Source organism: Sorex araneus, chromosome X, assembly GCF_027595985.1.
Source record: "Sorex araneus isolate mSorAra2 chromosome X, mSorAra2.pri, whole genome shotgun sequence".
NCBI classification, from domain to species: Eukaryota; Metazoa; Chordata; class Mammalia; order Eulipotyphla; family Soricidae; genus Sorex; species Sorex araneus.
The window spans coordinates 297,943,465-297,954,757 of NC_073313.1; the positions used below are offsets into that span (position 1 = coordinate 297,943,465).

Below are 11,293 nucleotides of genomic sequence, written 5' to 3' on the forward strand. Positions count from 1 at the left end.
TTTTCTGTCACAATTCTTTCTGTTTTCATAACCTAGGGATACTAAAACAAGTGAAGTGAATTGGAAGGGTGAAAAGATATGGACCTGATGGAGAAGCATTCCGAATAGGTCAAAGTCTCTCCCTCAGTTCCATCAGCATCCTGCATCAGGAAAAAGAGACTCAAGGAAAGGAGAAGGGAAGTGACATAGCAGCTACTCTCATAAAACTTCTCACTGCAGTCTGAGCTAGCCAGGACATTGTCCTTCCAGGCAACACAGTTCAACGCATCATTATTTTTTTTTCAACACATCATTATTAATTCACTCCTATCCACCTTGATTGGGTTAAAAATCCTATGGCATAAGATAAGAAATGGTCACAAAAAAGCTCATTTACCACTGGATACTCTGATTCATGGAGATAGTTGTTCCTTCTGCAAATCTTGACTGGGGATGGAGAAACTTAAATGAGTGATCGGGTGAAAAAAGTAATTGGAGTTGGCATGAAAAAGATACCCAGGGGATATGCATGAGCCAGTACATGGAAGAGTGAGCCATGATAGCCCCTCATGGTTACTAGTATATTCAGAATGTTTTCAACATGCTCTAGAACCATTAACGAGGGACCACCAGTTACACCATGTAACCTTGTTTTTGTCATAAAAGTCCAAACTGCTCTCCTGGATATCAGTATTCCATGATGGGGGGCTGGATGTAGGAACACTTACTTTTCACTTGGGATTAGAGCACTAGGCAGGAGAGCAGCACCCAAGCAACAACAGGAACGGCCGAGGGAGGTGGATGAAGGAAGAGCTAGATTTCTCTCACCCACAATTAGTCCTCAGGGATGATCTGAGAAAAGAACTCAAAAGATAGCATATGGAGAGAAGTATTTATTGTCATTATTTGACAAACCAGGCTGTAAGCATACAAGAAAGGCTTGCAGTGAGACTGGGGAAGGGGTATAGGAAATGTGGTGTCCAGGGTTCAAAGTGGGTGGAGTTTCCTTCCCTGTTCCATCTTAAGACTAGAAGAATATCTTTGAGGAGCTGCATGTTGATTCAGCCTGTAGATTTCTGACCTGATTTAGCTATCAAACTTGCAGACGTAGGGCAGCAAATTTCCACAGTTATGATTTTGCCATTTTTCATAGCCTGAAGAGACAAGAAGAGGAGAAATAAATGGAGTGTTGAAAGCTGTGAACCTGGTAGAGAGGAAACACAGACAGGGTCAAAGTCCTTCCCTTATTTTTATTATTATTTTTTTTATCATCCTGGTCCAAGGAAAAGAGGCTCAATGAAAAGAGAGGTGAGAGGCTAGGAAAGGGCAAATAAATTATAAATTTGGAAATGTACCCCTTTCCAAAAGGTCAGGCTTAGAAACTGATTTTGGGGATATGGCAGAAGTGGAAACGATCTGCAATAGAAGCTAGTATTGTTCTTACCTGTGTGGCTAAGAACGGCCCCACAGTACCCGGAATTGGTAGGGGTTCCTTTCTCCCAGGCCACATAGTTCACCACATCACCATTAATCCACTCCCATCCACCTACATTGGGTTGACTCTGTGAAGAAAGGACAGATGGACACCTGATTCTCAGTTGCCCTTGGAATGCTCTGGCAGCATCTTCACTGGAATCCCTGAGTGACCCCCAGCATCAGAGAATTTGTTTGACTCTTTGTGGAAGTTATCTAAAGAGAAACTCTAAAAATTCTCTCTAAAGCCTTGATCGAGTGTGTAAGAGTCAAAGTCACCAACACCAGTCAGAGTAGCAAGGATTGTTTAGCACAACATGTGGTGCAATACAGGATATGAACCTCTGGGCCTCAATGGTCATGGAGATTCTGCAGTGGAGAGTGTACCCACCCTTCATTTATGAACAATGCCCCACATCTTAGGCACCATAATGGGTCACAGCACATAACGGACCTTGGAAGTCTTTAGTACACATTGTTTGGAAAGGGGAATTGATGTAAGCTAGAGATGAGACCACACCGTACAATGTACAACATCAGATGGGCTCAGGGCTCCATTTTCCGAAAGAGCATCTGATGACTCTAAACTTCCAGGTTGCCTGGTCTAATTATTTGGCAGACTAAGGAGAATGGTTGACTCAGAATGGCGAAGGTAGCTATAAAGATACATGAGTAGAGAAGATGTAACCTCACCTCAAAGGTGTCATAGAGTCCAATCCAGACAAGAGAGTATGTTGTCCCAACATTCTTGATGAGGGAGCCCACGAAGTAGCCCTCAGACTCAGTGAGTACAGACACAAGGTGTCCATTAAAACGTTTTTGGCATTCCGACTATGAAAGGAAGGAAGAGATTGAGGAGAAACCTGCATTGACACTGGGACTTAAAAAGTGAAGGAAGATAAGTAAGAGCAGGTGTAATGTAAACTCTGCTATGATTCTAACTATTATGTCCCAATAAAATGAAAGCTCCCCTGAACTCCGCTGTGCAAGGTCCCCTCTCCCCACCCACACACAGAAATGCATATCCCAAATACATAGTTGCAAATACAGCTACTCACATCAGCATCCATCCAGGATTTTGCTGTCTTATAAAAGGCATAACAGTGGCCGCCATAGGCCTCAGATCCTCTGGGGCACCTGACTCGTGGAGACAGCTCTTTGTTCTGTAGATCATCACCTGACATAGGAAAATATGAAGGAGTGGCAGAGTGAAAAACAAGAATGGGTATTTTGTTGGAAAAGGCACCGAGGGCATATGCGTGAGGGCACTACTTGGAGTAGTGAACCATGACAAATCCTTAGCATTTCCAACACATCCAGAATGCTTTTAAATGTCAACAGACATTAGATGAGGAATCGTCTCTTCCACTTGGATTTTATAAAATGCCCAAAGTACGTTCCTGGATCAGAGTATTCTACAACACAGGGGCTGGATGTGGGAACGCTTACCTTTTACCTGGGCTTGGAGTGCCAGGCAGGAGAGCACCAGCCAACCAACAGTGGCCATGGGAGGCAGCATCTTGTCTCACTGGAGGAGGCAGTCAGAGGCAGCTATGGAAGTTGCGTCAGGTATAAGGCAAGCAAAGGAGACACTACCCCATATTCCTATTTCTTTTGTTTAATTCTCAGGAGTAAGTTGACCTGACTAACTTCTGTCTCCCACTATGGTGACAGAACAGATTTGAGATTCTGATATTCTACCCGTGAGACGTCTCAGGTTTACCACTGCTGAGTCTGACAGCGCTTGTGTCCTCTCAGGAGGGGGAATCTTTTCCACCAATCTTTCTCTGGAATCTGAGAATAAACCCTGACTTGGAGAGCATCTTGTATCAACTCCCACTTACCTTTCTTGCCGGGGACATTTGATGGTGTGTCAGATTAAGTATGACCAGCTTTTCAAAAGTTGTTCTGAGGGAGGGGCGCTGCAGTGAGTGACACAAAGCTCTGACCTTCAGTGGGTGCTGGGAAAGGCAAAGCAGGGTTCTAGAAAATTTCTGAAATGGGGAGGAGTCTTCCTCGAAGTGGCTGAGAATTTCCACAAGTGTAGCCTCTTTCAGGTATGAGATTAACACTTTCTCGGCACTACTTCCAGCTGTTATTTTCCCCACAGGTCATTTTTTTCATATAGCCTACAATATGTAATATCAGATCTCATCACTTTTTTTTGGTATCATGTAGAAGAGGAAGAATTTCAAGAAGTTAAGACAGGGAGAGTAAACTTGACAGAAGAACAGTGTTACAATATCATCAGCAAATTCTTCATGTTTTAGGTGCTCTAATTTTCTCATGTTTTTAATAAACTTTTAATTATATTACACAACCCTATAAATTAAAAAGTAAATTGATTAGTCAATGCCTTCATAAAGCAATACTATATAAATTCATAACTACTGCTGTAGCCCTCAAAACAGAACACCCTCCCCCACCCCTACACACACATGCGTGCACGCAATATGAAAGGCAGAGTAATAGTATGTTGACAAAAGGCAGCTCCGTTCATGCAGCCACCCCTGTTAACACACTGTCCCCTGAAGGCCCATTGTGTGTTATTTTGAATCTCTGTGGCTCTGCAAGATAGTTGCAGTAATCCCTAGCACTGACAGGCCTTGGTGGTGCCTCATCCTTGGACCCCCTCCTTGAAGTGCTTTTCTGTTGTCAAGTTTCACTGTATTGTCTCTTGAACTCCCTTGTATCAATTGGAATACCTTAATTCCCAAAACCCAATGGCTCTGGAGCAGACACATTGTGCACACAAAATAGTTAAATGAAATAATCATCCAGAGAAATTGCCCCAGAGAAAGAAAATTAAAAACAAATGTTAGAAGAAGCAACATGAAGGTGGTTTGGAGGAAAGTGAACTGTACTTCCTTAAAATCTGGCTTTACTGGTGTTGATATTCTTCCATATATTAATCTCCTTAAGGTTATGTGTAATTTTATAGCAACATATCTACACATTATTGCGTGCTTTCTTTTTCAAATTTTCTTTTTACTTCACTATAACTTAACTTAAAAACACCCATCACAAACTCATGTTCCTTTGAAATAATTTCATTGAAAAATTGTCTATAAGGTGATATGGAGAGACTAAATCATATTGCTAATTAAACCAGTGTTTGAGTTGAGAAATGTATCATCATTTTTGCTCACTTTTCCATTGACATTTATTATGAAATTATAAGTATGTTCATAAATAAAAATTATATCTGTATATATTTGTTATAGTGACAAATTCCAGGTAGATTACTTATAAATAAAGACAGTTTTTATCATTGACATGAATTTTTCTGAATAGAATTTTTCTGAAAACAAAACTTTCTAAGCATATGTAACAACACTGTATCACTGTCATCCTGTTGCTCGAGTGGGCACCAGTAACATCTCCATTGTGAGACTTATTACTGTTTTTGGCATATCAAATGTGCCATGGGTAGCTTGCCAGGCTCTCTCATGCGGGTCTGCCCATGTGCAAGGAAAACACCCTACCTGCTGTGCTATCACTCCAGCCCTATATATAACATAACACTGTGAAAATATTATACAGGCCAAATAATCTCATCATCAGCCACCATCCATATCACACAGCTACTTCTCCTGGAAGAGAGCATAACATGAGGCCTCCCATCGCCATGCCACTGGATTCTGCGCCAGCCTGTTTTCACTCGGGGTGCCTCAAAGGGGGACAGGTGAGAGCCCTCCCTGCCCCAAGGGACCCAGCTTCTGCAGCCTAAAACCTCGACAATCTAACCACTGCCACACTCAAAGCCATTACCCAATATGCTCAAGCCAAGTTTCACAAATGAGTGAACATATTCCTAGACCACACTCACACATGAGTGAACACATTCTTAGACTGCACAGCCACATTCACAGGCACGAGGCACATCATAAGACATTAATCTTACCCATTTTCTATAATTACCAAACCACATTTGATGGGGTTCGGATAGTAGGCAACAAATCAGAGGGAAATATATATATATATATATATATATATATACACATATGTTCAGATATATACATATATATATACCAAAGCTCACAAAACCTAAATTTTGTTTATTTATTTATTTATTTTAATTAGTTAATCACCGTGAGGGTACAGTTACATATTTATACATTTTTGTGCTCATGTTTCCCTCATACAAAGTTCGAAAACCCATCCCTTTACCAGTGCCCATTCTCCACCACCTATATACCCAGCATCCCTCTTACCCTCCCCAATCCCATCTCCCCCCACTCCACCCTACCACTGTGGCAGGCTATTCCCTCTTGTCCTCTCTCTCTCTCTAACTAAGTGTTTTGGTTCACAATAGAGGTGTTGAGTGGCCACTGTGTTCAGTCTCTAGTCTATATTCAGCCCGCATCACCCTTCCCCCACATGGCCTCCGACCGCATTATACTTGGTGTTCCCTTCTCTGAGTTGCCCTCTCTCCAGAATGTGAGGCCATCCTCCAAACCATGGAGTCAACCTCCTGGTACTTATTTCTACTATTCTTCTATTCTTGGGTGTTAGTCTCCTACTCTGTTATTCTATATTCCACAAATGAATGCAATCTTTCAATGTCTGTCTCTCTCTTTCTGACTCATTTCAATTAGCATGATACTTTCCATGCCGATCCACTTATATGAAAAATTCATGACCTCCTTTTTTCTAACAGCTGCATAGTATTCCATTGCATAGATGTACCAAAGTTTCCTCAACCAGTCATCTGTTCTAGGGCACTCGGGTTTTTTCCAGATTCTGGCTATTGTAAACAGTGATGCAATGAACATATAAGGGCAGATGTCATTTCAACTATACTTTTTTGCTTCTCTGGGATATATTCCTAGCAGTGGTATTGCTAGGTCAAATGGGAGCTCAATATCTAACTTTTTGAGAATGGTCCATATTGTTTTCCAAAGGGGCTGAATCAGTCGGCATTCCCACCAGCAGTGTAGAAAGGTCCCTTTCTCCCCACATCCTCTCCAACAGTGGTTGCTTTTGTTATTTTGGATGTGTGCTAGTCTCTGTGGTGTGAGGTGTTGTCTCATGGTTGGTTTGATCTGCATCTCCCTGATGATTAGTGATGTAGAGCTCTTTTTCATGTGCCTTTTGGCCATTCGTATCTCTTCCTTGGGAAAGTTTTGTTCATTTCTTCGCCCCATTTTCTGATGGGGTTGGATGTTTTCTTCTTGTAGAGTTCAACCAGTGCTTTATGATATCAACATTTTATCTGATGGGTATTGTGTAAATATCCTTTCCCATTCTGTCGATAGTCTTTGTATTCTGGTCACTGTATGTTTTGCGGTGCAGAAGCTTTTTAGTTTAATGTAGTCCCATTTGTTTATCTGTTTCTACTAGATTGCTTTGTTCCGTGTCATCTTTGAAGATACCTTTATCTTCAATATCGTGGAGGGTTTTTCCGACCTTGTCTTCAATGTACCTTATGGTTTGTGGTCTGATGTTGAGGTCTTTAATCCATTTTGATCTGACTTTTGTGCATGGTGTCAGGTTGAGGTATAAGCCCATTTTATTGCATGTGGTTGTCCAGTTGTGCTAGCACCATTTGTTAAAGAGGCTTTCCTTGCTCCCCTTCACATCTCTTGCTCCTTTATAGAAGATTACATGATCATACATTTGAGGTTGTGTGTGGGGATATTCCACCCTGTTCCATTGGTCTGTGGCTCTGCCTTTGTTCCAGTACCATGCTGTTTTAATTGTTACTGCTTTGTAATAAAGTTTGAGGTTGGGGAGGGTAATGCCTCCCATAGTCTTTTTCCCAAGAATTGTTTTAGCTATCCGTGGACGTTTGTTGTTCCATATGAATTTTAGGATTGCTTGATCCGTTTCTTTGAAGAATGCCATGGGTATCCTTATAGGGATAGTGTTGAATCTGTATAATGCTTTGGGGAGTATTGCTATTTTGACAACATTGATTCTCCCTATCCACGAGCAGGGTATGTTTCCATTTCCTCATGTCCTCTATTATTTCATGGAGTAACGTTTTATAGTTTTCTTTGTAGAGGTCTTTTACTTCCTTGGTTAAGCTGATTCCGAGGTACTTGATTTTCTGGGCCACGATTGTGAATGGGATTGCTTTTTTCATGCCCCTTTCCTCTGCTTCATTGTTTGTGTATAGGAAGGCCATGGATTTTTGGGTATTGATTTTGTAGCCTGCAACTTTACTGTATAAGTCTATTGTTTCTAAGAGTTTCTTAGTAGAGGCTTTAGGCTTCTCTAGGTATAGTATCATATCGTTTGCAAATAGTGAGAGTTTGATTTCTTCCCTTCCTATCTGGATGCCCTTAATAGCTTTTTCTTGTCTAATAGCTATCACAAGTACTTCCAGTACTATATTGAAGAGAAATGGTGAGAGTGGGCATCCTTGTCTTGTGCCTGATCTTAGAGGAAAGGCCCTTAGTTTTTCCCCGTTGAGGATAATGCTTGCTGTAGGCTTGTGGTAGATGGCTTCGACTATCTTGAGGAAAGTTCCTCCAAACCCCATTTTGGTGAGGGTTTTCATCATGAAAGGATGTTGGATCTTGTCAAACGCTTTCTCTGCATCTATTAATATGATCATATGGTTTTTATCTTTACTTTTGTTGATATGGTGGATTATGTTGATTGATTTCCGAATGTTAAGCCATCCTTGCATCCCCGGGATGAATCCCACTGGGTCATGGTGTATGATCTTTTTGATGAGTTGTTGGATCCTATTTGCTAGTATTTTGTTGAGGATCTTTGCTTCGGTGTTCATCAGCTATATTGATCTGTAATTTTCTTTCTTAGTGGAGTCTTTGTTTGCTTTTGGTATTAGGGAGATGTATGCTTCATAGAAACTATTTGGGAGAGTTCCTATTTTTTCAATTTCCTGGAAAAGTTTGAGAACTGACAACAGGTCTTTAAATGTTTGGAAAATTTCACCAGTGAAACCATCTGGGCCTGGGCTTTACATCACCTAAACTTTAATAATATGTTAATGATATCCTGTAGACTGTCTTAATGGCTCCTGCCAAAATAGAGAAATATTCACACTGTTTTCTATCTGGACACTTTTTTGTAAGCATATTCAGCAGTTCCTCATAAAGGACAATACAAAATACATTATTTCAGTTGTGTTTTGCGACAGGGATTGGGGTTTGGAATGGAAACATCCCATTTGGTGGTGGGAAGGTGTAATGATGGTACGATTGGTGTTTGATATTAAATGTAATCAAATATTGTGAACTAAATTTTAAAAAAAGAATATGTGGGGCTGGAGCAATAGTACAGCCGATAGGACATTTGCCCTGCATGCGACTGATCTTCGTTCAATTCCCAGCATCCCATATGGTCCCCTGAGCACTGCCAGGAGTAATTCCTGAGTGCAGATCCAGGAGTAACCCCTGTGCAATGCCAGGTGTGAACCAAAAAGCAAAAAAAAATTTTTTTTAAATAATATGAGGAGAGGGGAGTAGAAAGGTGTTTAAAGCGGTAGAGCATATATTTCACATGTACAAAGCCCTGTGTTTCTTCCCTGGGATCTTTGGCAACACATACCACCTGAGCCCAGTGAGACATCTTGGTGGTCAGCACTACAGAACTAAGAACCTCCAGGACCTCCCCAAGCACTTCTGGGTGTGGCCCTTGTAATGAAAACCCAAAAATGAGTTTCAGGTTTACCTAAGGAAAAGGAAGAAAATAGTAACTGGAATACCAGAAAAGAAACTGACAACTGAAATTCAGTTGAGTAAAAAAGTTTTACCTGAAAATTTAAAGTGATATATTTGTGAATAGTCTTAGTTGTACAAAGATTGTGAGGACATAGACACCAGTTTGATAATACTGATGTATGTATATGTTAAGTGTAGGCTTTCCTGTAATATCTGTAACACATTTTTCACAATTTGAATTCTCTCATGTTTGTTTTTCATTGTTGTATATTATACATATTTCTTATAATATAATTAGTTTCTGTATTCTACAAAAGCTTAATTTGGGGCCAGGATATAGCTTTTCAGTAGAGCTCTTGCTACTTCAGTAGCAGTTGTTGGAGTCCCTGGCTTTAGTTACCAGCACTTAAGGGAACAATAAAAGAATAATTTAATTTGAAATATTCTTGAAGGCAAAGTGTGGGTTTTAAACTCATCATTGTATTGCATTTCAAACGGAGAAAAACTTAATGTATTATGACTGCCTTCCATAAAGTATGTGAGATATGGGTGTCCTTACTGATGAACATCTGATTCTAACTCCAGATTCCATATTACCCTGTGTTTATAAGGAGGTGTTACTTCTTTCTGTCTAATTGCCGCCTAACCCTGCCCCAATGTAAAACAACGTTAAGACCATTCTCTCAACTTGTGGGAATAACAGGAGTTTTAATTACTCAGTGTTTATTCAGAACTTTGCAGAAGAAAAATGTTATTATTAACTAGGCAAATTACAAATTTAGCTTTTAGTATGGTTAAGTTTCCACTTTCTTTGCTTTTTCTGTTTAATTACTTTAAAAAAATATGTCTAACTAGTTTTTTTTATTGAATCACAATGTGGAAAGTTACAGAGTTTTCAGTCTAAGTCTCCATTATAGAATGCTCAACACCTATCCCATCACCAGTGCACATTTTCTACCACCAGGAGCCCCCCCACCATACCTCTTCCCCACCCTCCCCACCCCCTGCCTGTGTAGCTGATAGTTTTCACTTTACCTTGATTACCTTCAATATTTCAACAAAAAACTCACTATTATTGTTTGGAGTTTTCCCCCCAAAGTCAGACCTGCTAAAAAAGAAAGTTTCACATTGCTGACAACATATGAGGTTGGATTTCTGTATAAAGTCCAGGGAAAATTCTTCCTGAAATTGCATCACTGCAAGCTTTTACTTCCCTTTTGTGGTGCTCATAAGATGGAAAACCCAAGAGAGAGAGAATGCCCTCCCCCCCCCACCCCGGCGCCGCATGGGGCAGTGGCTCAGTTCACAGTCTAGAGGAATTTCTGGAGCTGCTGGCGTCCAAAGTAATTTGACCAACTAGATTTTGTTCTTTAGGAGCTGCATAAGAATACAAATACTGCCCTCCCGCGCCCCGCTTCCCGCCGCCTGGACTCCCCGAGACCTTCCAGCCGCCCCAGCCCGTGTCCTCTGCGCCCCGGCTCCTCCCCGGGCCCCCTAACTGCGGCCCGCCCTCGCAGGAAGACACTGGGGGCGTGTCCTGTATGTTAGTGGGCGTGGTCTAAAAGTGGGCGTGGCCTCCTCTCAGAGCGGCCAACGCTAACGCGGCCGCAGTTATTCTTTCTTACCTCAACTCAATCAGTACTTGTATATTTTTGAAAATTCACTTTTGCGATCTCTAACACACAAAATAGCCATTAGCTTAGTCTGACACTATAAAAGCTCTCAGTTAATAAGGGAAGTTTAGTACGATCAGAAAAACTTCTTTCCACAAGAAGGAAAAAGGAACAAATAACTACAGAGCTCCAACTCTATACTTCCGTAACAATATGAAGAAGCAGCGAAAATCCCCTCCACCAAGAGAGGGAGAAGAAAAAATTCCAGAAACATCAATGGGGGCTACTCACATCTATGACCTCTCAGATAAACAATTTAGAGAGGAGATCTGGAGGAGAGTCGACCTACTCCAAGCAACCATGGAACAGACATCCAATAAACTAAGGGAGGAGATGAATGAAGCGCTGGAACGGTCTACCAAGAAAATTCAGGAAGAAATGAGAGCAGAAATGAGAACAGAAATTTCAAATCTTCGAACAGAAATCTCACAAATAAAGGAATCGGTAGATGAAATAAAAATCTCACTAGATGCCCTCAACAGTAGAATGACTACAGCTGAAGAAAGAATCAGCGACCTCGAAGATGAGCTGCAG

General features: G+C 41.1%; 1 protein-coding gene across 1 annotated transcript; it reads right to left on the minus strand.

Moving 5' to 3' along the window:
* Window positions 1–1,065: 1,065 nt before the first annotated feature.
* On the minus strand, window positions 1,066–2,971 carry LOC101541976 (regenerating islet-derived protein 3-gamma-like). Its single transcript, XM_055121309.1, has 5 exons — window positions 2,902–2,971; window positions 2,511–2,629; window positions 2,141–2,283; window positions 1,424–1,539; window positions 1,066–1,133 (listed from the first exon to the last, which is right to left on the minus strand). Exons 1-5 carry the CDS (start codon window positions 2,969–2,971, stop codon window positions 1,066–1,068), a joined length of 516 nt encoding a protein of 171 aa, XP_054977284.1.
* Window positions 2,972–11,293: the final 8,322 nt, after the last annotated feature.

What these genes read in the sequence shown, in the direction of transcription:
- LOC101541976 (XM_055121309.1), bottom strand. Translation starts at nt 2,971, where the DNA reads ATGCTGCCTCCCATGGCCACTGTTGGTTGGCTGGTGCTCTCCTGCCTG. An exon ending in AATCCTGGATGGATGCTGAT is followed by an intron (nt 2,284 to 2,510) that starts GTGAGTAGCTGT and finishes TTCCTTTCATAG; the next exon opens with TCGGAATGCCAAAAACGTTT. An exon ending in TATGACACCTTTGAGGTGAG is followed by an intron (nt 1,540 to 2,140) that starts GTTACATCTTCT and finishes TTCTTCACAGAG; the next exon opens with TCAACCCAATGTAGGTGGAT.